At 38.3% G+C, this 21,061-nt stretch overlaps 2 protein-coding genes across 2 annotated transcripts; one reads left to right on the top strand and one right to left on the bottom strand.

Moving 5' to 3' along the window:
• Positions 1-4,562: 4,562 nt before the first annotated feature.
• On the bottom strand, positions 4,563-9,070 carry snrnp48 (small nuclear ribonucleoprotein 48 (U11/U12)). The gene is made up of 9 exons (XM_075466114.1): positions 8,776-9,070; positions 7,826-7,939; positions 7,613-7,673; positions 7,199-7,279; positions 5,851-6,024; positions 5,611-5,732; positions 5,218-5,321; positions 4,996-5,109; positions 4,563-4,758 (listed from the first exon to the last, which is right to left on the bottom strand). The coding sequence occupies exons 1-9, from the start codon at positions 8,920-8,922 to the stop codon at positions 4,674-4,676; spliced, it is 1,002 nt and encodes a 333-aa protein (XP_075322229.1). The 5' UTR covers positions 8,923-9,070; the 3' UTR covers positions 4,563-4,673.
• A 3,650-nt stretch (positions 9,071-12,720) lies between these two features.
• Positions 12,721-19,920, top strand: sri (sorcin). The gene is made up of 8 exons (XM_075466115.1): positions 12,721-12,950; positions 14,245-14,289; positions 14,473-14,542; positions 14,690-14,733; positions 16,382-16,529; positions 17,944-18,057; positions 18,498-18,556; positions 19,521-19,920. Exons 1-8 carry the CDS (start codon positions 12,882-12,884, stop codon positions 19,545-19,547), a joined length of 576 nt encoding a protein of 191 aa, XP_075322230.1. The 5' UTR covers positions 12,721-12,881; the 3' UTR covers positions 19,548-19,920.
• The last annotated feature ends 1,141 nt before the right edge of the window (positions 19,921-21,061 follow it).

The raw sequence follows: 21,061 nt of genomic DNA, 5'->3' as shown, positions 1-21,061 counted from the left end.
GAGTATCTGAGTTGTGTGAACAGCAGTATGGAGATTGTTTTTAGTGTATTAAAAACAAAACCTCAGCATAAATCCTGGTGTCAGGACAGTGGCCACCAGGCTGCTCACTGGGAGTGAGCCCACACACCTGGGGTATCCTCAGTGAAATGAGGTCATGAAAGGTCATAGCTGTGTGAAGCAGTAAGCTGTTAGAAACAATTATTTTGGCATGTCACAGACTTTTTTATTCAGCTCTAAGGATAACATAATATATCTCCTTATCCTTTCATCCTCAGACTTCACTGGCAGTTAGAAAAGCTCTGACATGCTACACCGCCACCTACTGGATTGGATAGTGATAACACGTGGCTGGGTGCTACATCCAATGCAGGTTTTTTTTTTTTTTGATAAAAAAAAATAAATTGTTGGTAATAATGAACTAATCAAAGTAAATGGACTGTATTTAGGTTTCTTTTTATTTTTTACTCTTGTTAACCATTCAAAGCACTTTTACACTACAAACCCCGTTCAGATGCCACTTCTGAGTCTTTACAATCTCTTTTTTCTTTTCTTTAACTTGTTTAGTGCTTTTTCTTTGTCACACACACTCAACCATTGATGAACGCACCATAGGAAATGTGGTGGCCAGTGTCTTTCCCAGGGACCCTTGGCCATGTGTACTAGAAAAACCAGGCATTGAACCAGGGACTGAACCACTGACCCCCTGACTGAGAGATCAGAAAGTCGGTGCTCTATCACAGCTCTATCTTCTGAGCCCCTGCTGCTCTAATGGAACTGTGCTTCTGAGTTCAGTCACATAAACCTAAATGTAGTAAATTTAGCATTTCTTATTGAGCCAAAACTATTGAAGTGATATTTTGATGTGCTTCACATTCCTTCTGGACGTGATGAACAGCTGGTGTAGGCCCAGTCCAGATGTAATATTTAAAGGAAACACTCCTAAGGTTCACCTATAAGAGATACATTATCAGCACATAACACAAGTTTAAGATCAGCTTCAAAACAACCATCACTGTATACACACAACTATTGCTTTTAAAACAAATGTGTCACAGCCATAAAGATGACATCCTCAGACTGCATATATGTGTGGTAAAAACTAAAACCATGGTTATAATAACAGCTGTCTCACTGCAGTCGTGATCAGATTCTGTTAGATTCTGATCATGCTGAACTCAGCTGTTCCAAAAAACATTAAGCCACTCTAATGGTTATATGATTTGATGTGTGTAGATGTTTTAAAAGTGCGCGTAAAACAACATTGTTTTTTGGATAGTGCAGTACTCGTCATAAATAAGATCAAAACAAACGTCCACCCTCCACAGATACAGAAAAATCCACAAGCACAGGTACTCAGCTGCAGGTAAGTTAAAGAAGACATCTGCAGTCATGTGCATCAATGAAGCCTCATCTATCAGACTGCATCTTATCGGCTGCAAAGAGACTGGGGGAATTACAAAAGGTAATTTCACTGATGGACCTACTGACCTCCGAGCAGAGCTTTTGGCATCAACAAGGATCACAGAAGTATATAAAAGCAGATTAATCTTTCAAGACCTGCAGAAATCTTTAGATCTCCTGTGGCTGCAGAGGGTTTGAGTTTCTCAGAAGAGACGGAGCTGGTGTTTGGGTGAGAATTCAACAGACTGAGGTTTCTTTGTCAGAATCAAAGCCGCTGAGCTCTTCTCAAGCTCATCTGACATTCCTAAAGCCGCTCCGTGAGCCTGAACACCAACCGAGGAAAAGCCTGCGCCTTTAACCAGACAAGCTGCATACTGTTCTTTGATGCAAGGTCATCCAAAAATAAACAGAGAGTGGAGGAGGATAAAACCTCGACCATAACCGCAGCTTCCTTGTGTCAATCTCAGACTGAGTTTGTCAGAAAGAACATTTTGGAAAAAACATGGATGCATGTTCTGAAACCCCAAATAATTCATCAACATGCATCTTTATGTGAATAAGAAGTTCATATGAAGGAGAAACTTTAAAGAAATTCAACAGTGAACTGTACATAAGAGATAAACAACTAACAGCAAACAAACAAGAACATTTGCGAAATTTCTACAAGGCTCGGCATTGATGCATTGTAACGCAACATGTTGCATTGGGTAGTTCGGACATATATCTAAGAGATCCTGGCAGTTTTGAGAGAATGGTGAAGTGGGAATGAACCAATAATCCTGAACTGCAGGACCTCCGGGGCACTGAGGTGAGAAGCATTCTTCACTGACGCAGCTTTTGCTTTATTATGAACTAAAGAAAAAATACCAAAGACAGTAAAGGGACTATAAAATCTAAGTTGATGAAGAGGAACAATATGAATAAAAGTCAGCTATTTTATAATCAAAGATGGTAAATAAATTATCCTCAGAAATGTGTTCTCGGAGACAGATTATAAAACTCTGCTCAGCTCCCTCCGTGTACTGAAGAAAAGATTACAGGCTTTGTACAGGTAGCAGAAAACAATCTTCATAAGACAATTTAAAGACCAAATATTAATATATTCAAATGTTGAGTCCCATCTGATTTCTCTCTAAGGGACACAGTGTTGAATTATATCGTCACTTTGCTGGAAGTACAGAACGAAGTCGATCTATAAGTGTTAGATGAATGGGTTTTGTAATGATACCTCTGATGTTGCTGCTCAAAACATGTAAAAAATAAGACCAAGGGTTTAGTTTTTCAAATGTTATGGCCTTCTGACATCCTGAGAAGCTCTTTCTGGCTGATTGAGCAGATTACGAAGTCAAACTTAAACACAGCCTTGGTTATTTCAACAGACAGCACCTGGTTAATGTTATATTGTCCTGGAAAATGACTTACCTGCAAAGTGTATCTGAAACATGTCATCACTACACAATCCAAAACAATTGTTAACCATATGTTAGATATGAACTAATTTCAGTTTAATCCCAGATAATCTAGACTAAAGCCTTAACCTTTGCCCCTTTGATGAAGCGGACCCAGCCGGGCTACAAGCTAAACCCAAACCATCTGCTCATACCTTGTCACTGGAGGCTCCCATGGTCCTGCAGAATGAGTCTCCTCAGACCAGACCAGGTCCTGAAGAGGATGATTTCAGGATACAGATGAGGAAAAACACAACCCGATTAAGCGTTCCCTGAGCAGTTCACCTCACAGCATTGTCAGTCCAATGGTTCTCCCTGTCCTATCTGCCTCCTCTCTGCCTGTCCAGGATCCGTCAGGTTCCCGGGTGCTGATGGGATCCTCTCAGTCTTGTTTTGTTCGCCTCGTCCTCTATCTCTGCTTCTCAACAGGGTGAGAAATACCTGTGCAGAGTCCAGCATCAGCAGAGAAAGACCCAAATGGAGAGAAAGGGAGATGCAGGGCCTGGTGCAGATGGGTCAAGCATTCAATCTAACAACCGCCATCACATGATATATGTCTACAACTGAAAAATAAAGAAAAATCTGATATAACAATTAAAACTGTGATGCAATTCAAATCCCAGCCACCGTACCAATGGCTTACATGGTTTGAAGTAAAAATAATAAGCAATAAAATGTAGTTCTCTTCACTTTAAGAAGACATACACTGATTTGGAAAGTTCTGGAAACAGCTGTCTGAAATAAGCTCATTCATTCTGGTACACTTGGAAGTTAACACAGTAAAGGAAATCATCCTTATAAAACTGTTTAGAAATGGGTGACAACTTAAAGGAAAACCCAGTATAACATGTCTCATGTCAGTTTGAAAAAGTGTAAAAGTGTCAATACCAATCTTTCAAAAGATATTCCCTGATTTAGTATATTGATGATAATGTTTAATCTCCCATGATTATATCATCTGGATTTGTTTTCATAAAGTGTTTGGTTCTACATTTCATTACAGAAACCAATACCTCTGCCTGAAGTGTGCTCCTCATCATCTTACAGGATAGTAGCCTGTAAAACCAACCCAAAATTTTCATATTTTGTCTAAGAAAAAACAAAAAGCTATAAACAAACCCAACAAATCTTGTCTAAAGATCTGAGAAATGTCCCTGGTGGAATAAAGGGTGAGTAGATGCTAGAAGTAAAAGTGTTCAGTGAGAGAATCTGGTGACCCGGTCAGTCTGAACGAGACATTTCGCTGTCGTGGTTTGCGTCTGCTCGCCACCTTGGAATTTTCACGGTTTTCTGAATTCTGTGGTGAAACATTTCTGTCCTGATGGGAGTGGTTTGTTTAGGGTGACGAGCCCTGCGCCCACTGCATATGAAAGCTCTTTAAGTAGTTCTCATGTTAACTCAGATGAACATAATGCAGAACTGCAGAAATCATCAGCCCAAATATTAAGCCCAAAAAGGTGACCTTTGACCCTGTAGTGAAAGTGTGTCAGTTATAACACTCCTGTTCAACATTCCCCAATGTCTTCACTTTGAGGAGAAAAAGAAACACAGTAAGCGGCTCAGGCAGAGGGGGGCGTGGCCTGTTCACGATTAGCAGACATGTAATCGAACTATAAAACAAAACATGAGTTTGAAATGATTCAAAGATGTGCACATGATGTTCACAAAAAGGTCAACATGTTTACGTTGTTGGTTTAAAAACTTTATTACCATTTACATTTTCCAAAATCCCTTAGCTTGTACACTTAAATGTTAAGACGCCCGTCAAAAGTAAGGTTCACAATGACCTCTTCTCATCCGACTTCTGTTGTTGATCCAGCACTCTCACTTCTCTTTCTCCTTGTTGTCTTTCTTCTTCTTCTTCTTCTTCTTTTGGTCGTGGTGGGTTTTATGTGGAGAACGGGAATCCCTGGGAAGATCAAAAATATTCTCCAACATCCAAAATGCACTTTAAAAAAATTCTGACGTAATAAATAAAAAAAGTATAATTGTATTGATTTGGCCATTTTTAATTATTCTTCTCCAGTTAAAAAGAATCAGATCAAGATGAGAATTTACTGATATAAACACTGATAATTTCAACTTGTCCTGAACTCACAATACATAAAAGAACCACAGCACAGATGCTTTATTCGTCCACTCTCACCTTTCCTTCCTTCTCTTCTTCTTCCCCTCTCTGCCGTGGCTTCGGCTGCGATGGCGCTTGCTGTGCGAGTGATGCGACTCCGAGGACGCTGAACGTCTTTTATCCAACCGCCGACTGACAAACGCATAATAATCATGTCTTTACCACATCCACTCATCCGATCTGAGGTCTTTTTTATTTAACGAGACACAAATAAACATCAGGAGCTTTTCATAACATTACCTGTGGGAGGACTGCTCAGATCTCAAAGACGCCCCCTCATCCTCTTCCTCTTTCCATTGTCTGGTAAGCTCTACTGAATGGACATTGATTACCTCTCTGATAACCTGCCGAGTGATCACATTGAAGTCAAATTACACATTAGTTTTTCCTCTTCATTTTCTCTTTTTTGCTTTCTAATAAAATCATCAATAATTAAATTCATATTAAACAAGACGAGACCTCAACAAACTTCATGTGGACTTTAATCAAGTTCAGAAAAATGCTTGAATGGTAAACTGATTATATTGTCAGCCAATAAAAACCCAGATGAAGCTACATGTAAAAAAAAGTTCAATTCAACTGAAATCCCAGAGAGGATTCAGTTCAACACAAAAGCATCAGTTTATCATCTACCTCAGTGTAGGATTTCTTGGTGATGTGAACGTTCTTGGCTCGGTAGGACTGACGCCGCCTCTTGTAGTCCCTCATCTCTGCCATCAACTCCAGGTGACTCTTTGGTTCATTTTGCTCTTCACCTGCAGGCAAACACACAAGCTACTGGTCCATTTGCACAAACAGATCAGAGACTGCTGGAAGATCTCTTCCTACACCGTACAAACGTCAGAGGAGTCCCCCACATCGAGCAACTCTTACCTTTTTGGAGTTTGGACACCAGATCTACGTAAAGATCTTCGTTGGTGGACGACGTTGCTTCTTTCTGTTGGCTGACCACGTGATCGTAAAGAGCCAGTCGGTCGGCAACAGTGAGGTCACACACGGCTCGCTTGTGGTTCTGAGGCACGTCGACAGGTTGGCCGGAGTACTGACCTGATGAACAACCACAAAAGTTTTACACCGACAAATGACAGACACTCGTCTGCCTGATCTGTTGTTTTTCACGTATTTACAGACACACCTTGATTTAGTCAAAAGAACACGTGTCCATGACACAATACCGATAGTTATTGATCTCCAGACGTTCATCATTACTTTGCAGCAGTGCTTTAATTTAGAATGGTTAGAAATAAACAGATAAATCACAGCATGCAGACCCTCGATTTGATTTACATTCATAGTGTAACTGGCAGAATTTTAATGCTGTTTGCTGGTTTAAGACAATAACTTTTCTATGAAGCTATTATAATCAAATAAAGAGTGCACAGAGATGGAAAAATACTCTTAAATTAGGCTGGTGCTTTATCTACTTACCTACATGTTAGATATTAAGTTACTGGTCTGTCTCACAGATGACAAGATGATCTGATACAGCTCAACAAATCCTGAAGCTATTTTTTTTTTTTTTAAAAAATGATTTATTTATCTGTATTCAAAGTCCTGCTGTTCATTGTTGTTTTAGTTACTGTACAAGCTTTTGTCAGTAAGTAATCCTGACATTTAAGTAGAATGCTTTAGAGAAGACTTTATGGATATTACATTGGCATTTTGCACATTCAGTGTAAATCAAATTGACAGTCTGATGCACGGCCTGGACTCTCCCCAGCACGTAAAGGGAAAGCTGTGTTTGTGTGCATATGCGAGTATGAGAATCCCGCAGCCCAGCCCTGTGCTTTGAAAGGATATGACATTAAAAGGATACTGCACGTAATCAGGCAAGCCTGAACCACAGCAGCAGAACTTTCTAGAGCCCATCTCCTCTCTAATACTCACCCCTGTTGCTGTGAACAGAACACACAACACACGGAATACACGATCACACACCAGAAAGGAAATTACATCAAATGAAGGCGCAAATCCTGTATAAAAGAAACGCCTAAAAATTGCATGAGTCCCTCTTAAACTGAGATTACTATTAGCATTGACAGTTGAGAGAGTTTAAAGAGCTCTGCAACATGCTGATTAGTTTAACAGCAGAGTGACATCTAGTGGAGTTACTCGGCCTGTAGTGTAAAGGTAACTGTTGGGTGCATCTCGGTTTGGGGTGGCACACATAAGCGCCTGTAAGAAACTGTTTGGAATAAAGCTTCTTAAAATGAGCCGATACCTTGCCAGAAGACCCCTTCCATCCTCATCAGCGGTGCTGCAGATCTTGCCTGTAAGATCACCTGGTGCTGGGTGGATTTATCTGCATTAAGGAAAGAAGCTTCTGTTTAATTTCTCAACGGAAAAAGTTTTTACATTCAAACAAACATAATAATAAAAATGCATTTTAAGTGAATATTCATAACTGGTCAAGGACAAAATGTTGTTGCCTTAGAAACAAGTCTTCGTATTTCATCATGAAGGCTTATTTCATGGTGTTTACGGTCAAACGAGGTAAAAATGTTCAAATATTCCTGATTAAACCAAATCAAATGTATGATTTTAGGAATACAAACTACAAAAGCTTTTGGAAACATCTGATTGGGACCGTCTGACCTTCAGATGATAAAGGACGGTCGTCATCACAATGACTCACCCATGGTGAAGCTTCTGATTTTGCTGTTCTCGTAACACACAGAGGGATCATACATCTCCGCCTGCAAAATAGTTACAAAATCTTACTGCCACACTAACACTGGACTTCACTGTGTTTAAAAAGGCTTTTTAAGTCTGTTTTCATTGATGTTTTGTAAGACAACAAATAGAAAAAGCTGCACGAGTAGCATTAAACTGTAGCAATGACCGTTACCTGCTCCTCTGCTGAGTAGCCCATTTTCCGAAGCCTGCAGGAGGTTTTGTGTTTCTCCATGGTCCTCACTGGGACTCTGTGGCCGGGGTCATAGGGACACTGCTCCATTGGTTCCTGAGGACACACCGGAAGAAAGGAAAAATTAACAACTGGGAATTCTACTCACACCGTGTAAAAATATAAGTAAAATTTGAAAAAATAAATCTATATGTATTTCATTCTTCATGAGGCAAGCATTAATTTAATGGCAGTACAAAAGTACCTCCCCTGTTTGGTCTCTGGTAGGATCCAATAATCTGTGAGCCGAGTGAATACGTAAGACCGGATAACTCAACTCGATTGAATGTTGTGAATGAATAATAAGCCCCTATATGTTAGGTGAGCTTCGACGGGAGATTAAAAACTGTGTGTACGTCAGCCATCTAAGGCAGGTAAACTTTTATACCTATTTTATAAGGGTAAACCCATTCATATCAACACACAGCTGAAACACATTCTGAAAATGCTGTGAAAGCTGCATTTCAATGTAAGATGCAAACAGAAAACCTTTTATTGGAAAACGTACAACACATCAGCGGTTGGACCAAATTAAATGAAAATCTGAAACCACACTTTACGAGTTTAAAGAAGAAAACAGCAAATCATCCAGGAAAGCTGACTGATCATGACACCATTTAAGAAACCGAAAATATTACATTACATTACATTACAGACACTTAACTTCGCTTCACCTGTTACGATTTTATTCTCATCTTTTTACGGTTATATTCAGTTTCAGGCGTTTCGATTCACGTTCACTCTGCAGCTCAGAAACACCGAATAATAATGGTTTATTGTACGTACAAATCATATAAGACAATTACGTTAAAATAACACATTTCAGGTTCTTTTTGTTTTAACATTAAACTAAAAAAAATAACTCAAATTTGCCGCAACTGTCTTCAAGCTACCTGGTTGGGAGCTTTGTAGTCCAACGACCATCCCAGCGTTTCAAATATGTCGTTAATCTGTTTTTTACACTTCTCCGTAAATTCTTTCAGCTCCTGTAGACAGTCCAAACGCTCCTGGGGAGTCTGTGGTTGTACTGAATCCGACATGGTTGCGTTATTATCCAAACCAACAACGACTGTAACACGAAATCAGCGGTGATGAATTTCCACTGCAACAAGGGAAGCCATTTTCTGCGCGTGGTGATGACGTTGTAGAGATGCTGGCGCGTAATGGGGAAACAATGCATGCTGGTAGTTGAAGTTAATGCCTGTAAATGGATTGGGCATGGTGTGATTGGATGATTATAGTATGATATCATATAATACTGAAAAATAAGAAACAGCAGTTCTTTTTAATTGATCATAGATGAAAATGTTTTTTGTGTTACAAAAACATAAGAATGAATGTAGAACAGACGTGTGAAAAAAAAAAAATCAGATGAATACGTGCATAATATCTTTGTTTTCAGTGCAGAAACCAGAACATAAGGAAAGTAACGCAGGTTTCATGTGGGGTATAGCTGTTCATCTTGCAAAACCTCAAGATCCATCAGACCATCAGCATAAACATCTTCTGTTCTGCAAAGAGAAAAGCAGAGGCCTTTATTTAAAAAATAAATAAATAAACATCCTATGTTGTTGTGCTTGTATAAATTTACATGAAAAAAATCTGTGTAGTAGTTAAATTATGAGGAAATCTTTTGTATTGGTATGATTACTATGAATTTGAATTTACAAAGTACTTACATTACTTCCAGAGTGTCTTCAACAGCAACCTCCTCCACTACTTCCACCACTATGTTCCTCGTCACTGCATTAATCAAATAAAGAATGTTATTGCAATTGCCCTTAAACTCAATATCAGTGCTCAATATGGGACACAAACTCAATTTATCAAAGGTCATTGATTGTTTAATTCATGAAAAAACTTAGTGATTGTGGTAAAGGGTAAATGACTGAAATACATGGGAAAAATAAGGAACCAGAGTTAAAACATCAAAGGATGGATGGTCAAAAGTATTAATTAGTATTAAGTATTCATTGTTTTTGACTGTGAAACAATTAATATCATGAAACTCCAGTAACATAATACTTGTTTGTCAAACCAGAGAAACAATATAGACAAGCAGGACCATCAATCATAGCACATGTGCAGCCTCCAGTCTGCAGATGCCATGGATGGAATATAAAGTACCTTTACATGAGTACTGTACACATAAAACGTCTTTAATTTTCAAACTTTCTACCTTTGCTCATTTGTGTCATATGCCCCTGCATTTTAAAGGGAAATTAGGATTTTAATCTAATTCATTTGACTTGACTGGATTACAGTTGCGTTACAATGAACTTGATTGTAAATTGGCTTGAATAAGATTATATCTTTGAAGTCCCTTGAGATGACGTTTGTTGTGATTTGATGGTGCATCATGGTAAAACTGCATCGAATTGCACTCACCTCCACAATAAATGAATGGAGATGATGCACAGCAGGGGTCAAAATCCTCTGGTTTCCTTTGCTGATAAACACCTACACATCTGTGGGTTTCCATTCTTGGGTCTTCCCAGCAAGAACTTTCAATGAAATATTGCGATATTTCCCTCTGATCAGCTTCGATCACTGTTATTGGATGCTGCGATGAATGAACACCTGGGTTACATTCAGTCAGGCCAGATGTGGTCGGGATCAGTGAGCCGACAGGAGGTCTGCAGGTGAACCACTGAGCGTCAGCAGCCTGACCGATGATGTCATCACAAACTGAAGGTAAAAGGGAGACAGGATAAATATGATCAGGCAGTGACTATGGTCATCATGGACAAAAACTGCTGAGCACATCATATAAAAAAAAAAAAACGACAAAAACTAATTATTTTATTTCATACGCAATCATCAACAACTCAAACATGCATGGCTGATCAATGCTGAGGGATTGCTCATCACTGCTGAGTCATATGTCTGATCCATCTGTTTCCTGTGCCTGCTGAAGTGACCTGCTGGGCTTGGACAAAAACACGATCAGCAGTCCGCACCTCTAACTGGCACAAATGCACACACAGAGTACGCATGCGCTCACAGCAGGGAATGCAAGACTTCAAGGTACCAACAATAAAATCACTGCACCAGCACATACAGAGAGCATCAGGAACTGTCAGCGATATTTCACACGTTCAAAACTAAATCAGTCGAGCTGCGTGAGATCGCTAAGGCTTAATATGATTCCAAGTGATAAAAAGACAGCCTCCCCGAGCTCAGGATGTCAAGAGTGGGGTGTCAAGAGTCAGCAAATTGTGGAGTCTCCTCTGATTGACTGTGGATTTAATGTAAAAATAAGTGGGTTACATTGAGGTAACCAAGGGGACATTTACTGTTGCTAGAGAAGGCCAGGCCTATTTTTTTTATCCTTCACAGCGATGACTGGGATTTAAGCACAAGTGATGAATAAAATAAATAAATAAAATTGTTACTCTTAGAGTTTCTTAATTAAATTTAACTGAAAAATACCATTTTCGAATTTCAGTGAGATCAGTATTTTATGTTCCATTCATATGTTTTTTTTTTATATAATTTTCTATTAATTCATACTGTGTAGCTATGCTTTATCATCTTATCTTATCTTATCTTATCTTATCTTATCTTTATCTGATTTCATCTTATTTTATCCTTACCCATGGTGTGGTGACACGCAGTAGGAAAATCCTCTGATTGTTCCTCCTCTTCTTCTTGGTTGCTCAGCATGCCTGAAGCAATGCTCCTTGAATTTTGAGGAATGCGACCCGTTGGAGGTCCAAGTGACCAAACCCAACAGTTAGGTTTCAGTCTGTACATTCCAGCTCCAACAGTGGGATATAAAATGTATGATTTCTTTCTTTCAGCTCTGCCCCTGAAACGAACGATGAAGCCTCTGATTGTTTTTTTTTGGACTGGAGTTGGACACAGAAGGAGTGACTGCATGTGTCATCAGAGAATAAGCTGATTGGACAAGTTTCCTCAGCTACTGATGTCATGTTTTCCATTAAAGGATCATTTTTGTGTTTTCTCATCCCCGGGACGCCCATAAACTTTAATTTGTTGTTCCACATAATTAAAGAAAAAACAACCCAAAGAGACTTGAGGCTACCTTGAATTCAAACAAATTAAAATAGGAATAGGAATTTAATTCATTTCAGCACGTAATGTTTATATAGCAGTGTGACTCCGATAGTTGATTATCATACCTTACATTTGTAACACTGTTGTAATTGATGCAACAGTAAATATAGTAATTTAAAAAGACAATCAGCTTTCTTCATCTTAACTAATTTTAGTTAGGAATACTTGTATATATATATATATATATATATATTACACTTAATGCTAACTCTATTCTATTCAATCACAAGTCATTGCAATATCTTTTACTAACTTCATTCAACTTTATAGTAGTGGGAATACCCTCACATTGACATCTCCATCATAAACTGGGCAATAGTTCTGTTATCTGTATCACACATTGTGTAAAATCAGCTTGTAGATAATCTTTGTCCAAGGGTCAAAGAGCAGGAAGTATTCATCAAGATCCTTGTGATCTCTCTTGCAAACACTGTGCTTGTAATTGTAGAACGAGTTTAGAATTATATTATTTTTTAACTAAACAGGTGATGCACTTTGAACCTAATGCACATCTTTAGTGTCATTCCCTCCAGGCATGCCGGTTGTTATTATGTCATGGCTTCTTTGTTCATTTGAGTGCATCGAAACTACATGAACTACATATATTTTTGGTGTTAATCAATCATTCATAATTCAAGTATGCATTACTTTACTGCTCAAATCAATTGCTGGTTTTGCAGCCAGCGTATTTGAGGGAGCTGCTTGTCTAATTAAATACTTTAAGTCACGTGATTTCTCGCATCCAATCAGAATGCAGCGTTAGAAACGGGAAACGGGACATTTGATAGCCGAGCGGTTTTACATCTGTCGGTATCAATACCGCGTTACTTCTTTATCACAGCTTTTAGTGGTTCGGTTGAAGAACGCCGCATTTCGATTAAACTTCCTAGATTTGTCGGTTCTGACGCTCTTTTATCAAATGGCGTATCCCGGATACGGAGCACCTCCCGGTGGAGTCCCAGGAATGCCTGGAATGGTGCCTGGAATGGTAGGAAATCATAATATCGGTGAAAAACGGGATATGTCACATGTGCTTAATGTTTAGATGTTCTCCTGGGTCCAGGTGGGCACGTTGTCTACACAACGCGGAAGTCAGACCAGGTGGACTGATATTAGGCGCTCAGTTTTCAAAGACACACAGCTATATGTTTGGGACTTTCACCGAGCAAATGACATCTGACATAATGAATGATTGTAGAGATGTAGCTCGTTGTCAGAAAACTATCTCTGCTGTCATGGACCTCATAACGTTAAGCTTTTCAATGTGAGAATCCAGGTAATGGTAGAGGGGAAATTAACATTTTGTCAGTAAAAGTAGTATTACTAGGGCGTAAACACACTCTATTATTGCAAATTGGACCCAAAAGACACCGAAAGTATCAAATGTTTTTCAGGCAACATTTTGAAGCATTCATTTTAACTGTGGTTGGGTGAACTAGAGATAATTTATACAAAATATTGTGCTGGATAGTTAAACTGTATGTGTCATATTTCCAACTTTGAGTTATTGAAATCTTGACAACAAATATGAAGTAAGTAGATTTGATGTCTGTTGTAGTATAGTAAAAGAATGCTATAGTACAGTGCATTTTACTTTTGGTGGGGTAGTAAATCCATAGTTTCAAACATTTGAACTTTAAACTCTGATTTGTAGGCTATCTGGTAGATATCTTGTGCAGTTTTAGTGCTGAGGTAATATTTACTGAGCTGATTACAGTCATATTACAATAGGTTTTGGGGGTGAGGCAGGGTGGGGTATGTCTTTATGAGGTCCAAATAGCATGATTATGAGCTGAATCATTTTAAGTGTTGATAGTTTCTCATCTTTAGAGAAAAAGCAATTAGTTATTTAACTGATGAGTTGTTAGAATAAATTTTTTATGTTGCAATTAGGCTAAGACTGGATTTAAAAGGTAAAACAGGTAAAGATGTAGAACTTTGCTTATCTAAATTGTGAGAACTGATATTGAGTTTTTCTTTTTCATCTGGGAATAGTTGTAGTTCTGCGTTAAATAATTACAACAATTTCATATTCTTTTTTAGCATTTAATGGATAAAAGATAAATTAATGAAGAAACTAATGCTAATAAAAAAATAATCATGTTTTGCTGCTTTTTCTGATGGTAATATTTGTCTGTGTCATTGCCATTTTCATAGTACTCCATAAGCTGGTGCTCTGAGCTTTTACATTGCAAATGGCAAAACAAATATAATAGCAGATGTTAATAATTCCAATAAGCTGGCTTAATGTCTGACTTACATATTTCTTTTTTGACTCTCAGCAACAAGATCCTCTCTATGGATATTTTTCCGCAGTAGCTGGTCAGGTAAGAAAACACAGATTAAAGTAGCAAACCTAGTTTTAACTTCACCTGATACACAGCATGCCTTGAACTCATGCGCCGCTCTGCCAGTGAACATTGTGGTATTACAGCTTCTGTAAATCTTTGTGCAATAACTGACAGTTATTTTACTCTTGGTGTTGTCTTTCTGTTTTATGAAACTCTCAGGATGGACAGATCACAGCAGACGAGCTGCAGCGCTGCCTCACACAATCGGGCATCTCTGGCTCATATCAACGTAGGATCAACAGCTTTTATTGACTATATAGTTCGTGTTGAATGAACTTTCTCCAAACCACCTACTTTTGATGTTTGAATTCTATTTTTTGATTTGCCTGTATGTGTGTGGACATGGTCTTGACTTGTGTGTGTTCGCCCTCTACAGCCTTCTGCCTGGAGACATGCAAACTGATGATCAACATGCTGGATGTATCCTTCAGTTATTAGATTCAGTGTTTTTATTGAATGTAACTTTATGATTTTCTTTCATAAAATGTCACTTTCTAAAGTCAGTGTCCCAGCTACGAAACCACAGCAGTACAAAGTAGGTTCTTGTTGCCGTCAAATCTGCTCTTATATTGAGCATACCTCTTTCAAATGGGAAACATGAAAACACAATTTCTTCCTAGTTGGGAGTAGACTTTAGTAGAACTAAGTGTGGTGGTCCACAAACCTTTGTCCTAAAATTAGATGCAGCCCAGTACGATCATATTAACTTAGCTTCAGCTCTACTGCTTTTTAACAGTGACCGCTGAGTTCTTCTCAAATTGATCGATTGATTTATATTTTTTAATTAATTAATTAATTTAGTCATTTATTATTATTAATATTATTAGTTAATAGTAGTATTTTTATTAGATTTTGTATTATTATTGTTGTTGTTAATATACAATCATTGTAAATATTAATATTTTTTTTGAGCTACTTGACTAATTTGAATTCCCCCATTGGGGGATGAATAAAGTATTTTTCTATTTCTATTCTACTGCATGTGAGCGTTTACTTGACCTGTTGACTTGACTTGATCTGTTCTAATGTTCATTCACTATTCAGTAAAATTATATTACAGTAGTAAAAATGATCATTAAAAAACGCTCTTGTTGCAGATAGAAAACAAAATGAATAGAGGAAAAATAAGCTGACAAACCTTTACAAAGTTAAAGTAGCAGAGAGAGGTGTGGTTTAAATGTTCAGAGATTACTATCAATGGATTGGGGTGTTGTTTTTGTTGCTTGGCAACAACTTAGCTGATGATGTCGCAGGTAACACAGGTGAACTGTCTCAGTGGACAACATGGACAGGAACTCACAGCCACGTGTTCAGCATCTCAGCCTTCCTGATATCCCTGCTGTGATCTCACACTTCCCATGATGACCAAGGGCAGAAATGATTGAAACTTCCTCCTCTGTTTCTCCATTTTGTTCCTGCTCTGCGTCTTTGACATCTCCTCTTCAGTCATATGGATTTGGAATGCTCAATTAGCTGCTCCAAGATGCAAATAACTTTCTCGTCACCATGGTTATGCATCATAATCGATGTAAAAAGAAGTCTCAGAATTACCAGCAGAAATTATTCCAAGAAAGAAATTTAGTAGAAAAGAGGATGCAAATAAAGAGCCAATATGTCCAGATCTGCTGCAGTAGGCTGCCACTAGTGCAACGCTATTCTAATACAGTCTTCAGCCTTTTTTTTTTTTCTGTTCGGAGTCAGAGGATGTAGAGTCACTTCCTGCTAACACTGAGTGGGAGGTGACCTGGCTGTGAGTAAACAAACCGCAAACAATGAAGAAACCTCTTCATGAAAATCTTTTAGCCCTTCCCTGTTAAGTTAATGTGACATCGGCTTGTCTTATATCCTTACAGAAATTGATTGGATATAAAAAGTTCTAATATGATGTTTGCATATATATATATATATATATATATATATATATATATATATATAAGCAGTGTATAGTCATAATTTACTCTTGAGCATAATCACATAATCGTGAGCATAGAGAAATGATGTTAATCATTTGGTTTGTTAAGTAAAGAGTAACGACGTACGAGTGAGGGGTCCTTGACTGTTTTCTCAGAGGGACATGTCAGGGACGATGGGCTTTAATGAGTTCAAGGATCTGTGGCAGGCTCTGAACGGCTGGAAGGCGAGCTTCACATCGTTTGACAGGGACAACAGTGGGACAGTAGAGGGCCATGAGCTGCAGCAGGCCATTGTATCCATGGGTATGTTCAAAATAATCGTTCAACATTTTCTTGTGCAAAACAGAGAGTATCATCAGGTAAGTTTCTGTTTGATGGCCTTTGTTCTTTGAAAAAATCATTCTAAAGTTGACCTGAAGCTGTTAAAGGATAAGACCGTTTTTTTGACATTGGGCCCTTGATTTCACATTATAACATGATGTTCTACTCACCCCTGCTTGTTGTTGAACATTTGGAGCTGTTCCGAAGATATTCGCGAGGCGTCTGGCTGCTCTCTTGAGATATTCGGCCATGAAACGGTTTCCTATGGGCAAGCTTATACAGGCACAAACTATGCTGTTTATAATTTATTAATTACTGTACACTAGCACTGATAACGTGGAGGTGCGTCGCTTACTTAAAAAAATCCGGGTTACTAATTTTGAATTTTAGCCGAATGAATTAATAGGCAGCAGGTCTGTGGGCTGTCTGTGGCAGTAGCACGACGATGACGTCAGTAACACCCAATTTACGACAAAAAAAATCAAAATTACAATAACCCGGATTTTTTTAAGTAAGCGACGCACCTCCACGTTATCAGTGCTAGTGTACAGTAATTAATAAATTATAAACAGCATAGTTTGTGCCTGTATAAGCTTGCCCATAGGAAACCGTTTCATGGCCGAATATCGCAAGAGAGCAGCCAGACGCCTCTCAAATATCTTCGGAACAGCTCCAAATGTTCAACAACAAGCAGGGGTGAGTAGAACATCATGCTATAATGTGAAATCAAGGGCCCAATGTCAAAAAACCGGTCTTATCCTTTAAACGTTACAGTCTTTGTAGTATAAATGACCACAGTTTTTATACTTGGCCCAAACTGCATCTCAGTCAGGAAGAGCTGAACATAAAGCGGAGGAGACTGTGGATTTTGTCCTGTTTTACACTGTGAATGCAAAAAAGGATATTTCCATTTCAAGCATGAACAGGAGAAGTAATTTCCTTTTTTAGTGTTTTAGGACTAAAACTGACAACTTCACGTTGTAAAAAACATTTTTTTAGTTTCTCGTAACATTAGTAAAAGGGTTATTTATACTCCCTTTTATTCTCAAGTTCCCGTAACTCTCATGAATTAAATCCCCCCGGATCTAAAGGTTTGGGATTTTTCCAAAAATGACCCTCTTTATCGTTTTGTGAATTATGGGATGTTTTACTTTACTTGTCTTGTTCTGTTTATCTCCCCTTTTTTCCATTAATTATTATAGACTTAGTAAATTGACTTTCAAGTTTACATCTCCTTCATAATAGTTTGCTCCCATTTTGATTTCCGATCCATCTATTAATCATATCCATTTAATTTAATTCAGTTGTTGGGGAGCTGCTTCATATTTGCCTTTTTGAAATTCTTCTTAAATATTCCTTCTGTAAAAACTGTTATTGTTCTCTACAATGTGTGCAGGTTACAATCTGAGCCCTCAGGCTATGAACTGCATCATGAAGCGCTACAGCATTAATGGCAGAATCCCCTTTGATGATTTCGTGAACTGCAGCGTGAGACTGCGCGCCCTGACTGGTGAGTTGTTCAAGAAATGCATGAGATCTGACGAACAGTGACGAAAAAAAGTTTGCTAAATGCAGCTCAGTAGCACACAAAATGCTCTCGGTCGGTAAATGATCTGTTTCAGCTTCTTTAACCAGTTTGCCTTCTTCTTTTGGGTCATTTATAACTCAGCTTGTCCTCTGGCAGAACGTGTTTATGACTGAGGACCTCTCTTATGTTAGTTAATAAATGTTTGTGGTGTTAAAGTCAAAGACATGAAAATAAGAAAGCAACTTTTGACTTTATAGCTTTATTTTGCCTCATACACATACATCACGTGGCGAACAATCACCCTCAGAACTCAAGGTTGGTCCCAGCGGACTGAGCCATCAGATTATTGGTCAACGTCAGCTATGAAATTTGTGCTGCGACTCATAAATGAGATTTTTTCCAATGTGTTTGTGTGACTTCAGATCAGTTCCGGAGGAGGGACACAAGCCAAAGTGGAAACGCCTCATTTCAGTATGATGATGTAAGTTTTTACAACAGAGACGTTTTCTTTGTCATTTTCTAAAACTTATGATGACTGATCAAAGCAGCATTCACTAAAACTATGACGGTCCTGGTAATGTAAGGAGAGATTGTGCTTAGCTGTCAAACAGTCAGTAACAGACAAGTGTTTAATTCATCCCCTCAGAGAAAGAATAGAAATAGATGTTGGTTTTGTGGTTGGGTCACCTCAGTTCCAAACTGTTAGTGTCGAACCAAGAAAATGTTCAGATTAGATTTTCAAGTTACTTAGTAAATGATGCTAATCGGCTGGTAAAAGTATTTCCTTGAGCATTAATGTCATTATGAAATTTAAGCGGTTGTTAAAAGATTTGAAAGACAGAAAACATTTAGTCAAATCATTTATGTTTTCATTTTCAGAGCAGAAGCTCAGTTACTTAACTACATTTCTATGTTTGTTAGAATATTTATTTTAATCATATAAGAACTTTTCTAGTCAGTAGAGACCACAGATCTTACTTAAAGATCACATTACTGTGCCTGGATAAAGTCAAGGTATCGAGGTCCCACCATTTTACGAAATATGAGCGCAACCTGTTGATCTTAAAATCGTCCATCTGATGCTTTTTCGGACTCTCATGGATACTTTTGGAAAATCCTCAGCTAAACTTGGCAGCTTCCCTTTTAGTGACAATTGAGCTTCACCTCTGGGGAATCTCGTTTCGTCCACCTTTTTAAACAGTATGTTGTAGAAACACGTGATAGTTGAATCAAATCTTTAGCTGCATGATTACCTGCTGGTACAGATTTACTCACTTTTCTCTTTCTATGTCTTTTTCTATGACTCCACACTACTGTGCAGTAGTGTTGTTGTGTGGACAGTTTTGTCCTGATATAAGTTGTGTTGGAAATTACTCAAGGCAGCTTGATGCCTGATCATTGGGAGTTGCACAGTAACACTGTACATATTTCCTCTGTCTCTCCAGTTTATCCAGGTCACCATGAGCATATGAAGAAGACCAAGGACTACACCACACAGTTCTTTTATATTCTTTTTCATTAAGATCATGTCTTTTTTTTTTTAACTTTCTACTTTCACTAATTGTTGTAAAGACCAGGTCAAAATGTCACATTTCATTTGACTGGCTTCTTTTAAACTTTCTTCTTTAAAATAAGACAATTCTTATTGTAACAAGCTAATAAGGGTATACTAACATGAGGCTATACCACTGACAGACACTTGAGTTCCTGTATACTGGAAAATATAATAACCCTTATATCTTTAACATCCTAGTGCGAAAGAAATCATTTCAGCTTGTAGTGTTTTCCAACATATCACTGTCAAGATGTATGAAACTAATAAAACATAGTAGTTTTTACTGGTAATTGGCTCTTATTTATCCGATAACGTTTGTCATTTTTTGTCTTCTTTACTCTAAATTCAGATGCTGAATGATAAAGTTTAATTTCGTTTTATTTAGTTATTTTTAAATCTGTCATTTCAAAGCGCTTTGTGAGGTAAACACTTTATAATACAAGATCGTAAGATACAGGTACAACAAATGGTACACTTTGAGCAAGGATTTTGTAAAATAAGGAAGAAAAACTCCACAGCTAAAAAACCTTTTGTCAGATTCAGAGTCAGAGGAGATGGCCATCTACCTGGAACATTTGGGGTGAGAGAAAAAACTGCATCAATAAAGATGAACGTGACTTTCTGAGCAGATTGGTTTGGCCAGTGACCTGTTAAAGAAATATGAAAATTACTCTTAAAAAGTCTGATTCTAAGTGTTATCTATCATTATCACCAACTCCATGGTTGTACTTTACTTTTTTGGAAAATATTATTTTAGGAAAATGGCAGCACCTTCAAATATTAAGCTTCTGTCATCCTGTGTAACTCTGCCTCCAGAGCTAGTTAACCAATCGTAATACTGTGGTTTTTTTTTCTGGCTTATGTGCCTGACCTACAAATGGGTAATAAATTAAGCGAGCGAGATCAGCTTCACAGTATGTTGGCAGTGATTATATACATATATTTATGTGTGTGTGTGTGTGTTAGAGAACCATTTGTACACACAGCTTTATAAATATGGCAAATAAAGTGTAGAAAGACTAATCCATTCGTGTGTCTCCAGCAGGTTAGACTACTGTAACGGCCAGCTGACTGGGCTCTAAACGGGCTGTAAGACAGCTGCAGTACATCCAGAACGCTGCTGCTCGAGTCCTGACTAGAACCAGGAAATACCACCATATTAGTCCAGTGCTCAGGTCTCTGCACTGGCTTCCTGTCGCTCAGAGAATAGACTTTAAAACAGCTCTGCTCGTCTCTTCATGGTCAAGCGCCAAAGTACATCTCTGACATGTTAGAGCCATATGAACCAACTCGGGCTCTGAGAACCTCAGGGAGGGGTCTCCTGCTGGTGCCCAGAGTCAGGACTAAACAAGGTGAGGCTGCGTTTCAGTTTTATGCTCCTAACATCTGGAACAGTCTTCCAGAAGATGTGAGACAGGCCTCAACTCTGAC

Source organism: Odontesthes bonariensis, chromosome 5 (genome assembly GCF_027942865.1).
Source record: "Odontesthes bonariensis isolate fOdoBon6 chromosome 5, fOdoBon6.hap1, whole genome shotgun sequence".
In the NCBI taxonomy this organism is placed as follows: Eukaryota; Metazoa; Chordata; class Actinopteri; order Atheriniformes; family Atherinopsidae; genus Odontesthes; species Odontesthes bonariensis.
Note: the sequence above shows the minus strand (reverse complement) of the source record. Positions and strands in the feature narration are given on the sequence as shown.

What these genes read in the sequence shown, in the direction of transcription:
- snrnp48 (XM_075466114.1), bottom strand. Translation starts at nt 8,922, where the DNA reads ATGTCGGATTCAGTACAACCACAGACTCCCCAGGAGCGTTTGGACTGT. An exon ending in GGAAGGGGTCTTCTGGCAAG is followed by an intron (nt 6,025 to 7,198) that starts GTATCGGCTCAT and finishes GTTGTTCATCAG; the next exon opens with GTCAGTACTCCGGCCAACCT. An exon ending in CCAAGAAATCCTACACTGAG is followed by an intron (nt 5,322 to 5,610) that starts GTAGATGATAAA and finishes ATCACTCGGCAG; the next exon opens with GTTATCAGAGAGGTAATCAA.
- sri (XM_075466115.1), top strand. Translation starts at nt 12,882, where the DNA reads ATGGCGTATCCCGGATACGGAGCACCTCCCGGTGGAGTCCCAGGAATG. An exon ending in CTGGAATGGTGCCTGGAATG is followed by an intron (nt 12,951 to 14,244) that starts GTAGGAAATCAT and finishes TTTGACTCTCAG; the next exon opens with CAACAAGATCCTCTCTATGG. An exon ending in GAGACTGCGCGCCCTGACTG is followed by an intron (nt 18,058 to 18,497) that starts GTGAGTTGTTCA and finishes GTGTGACTTCAG; the next exon opens with ATCAGTTCCGGAGGAGGGAC.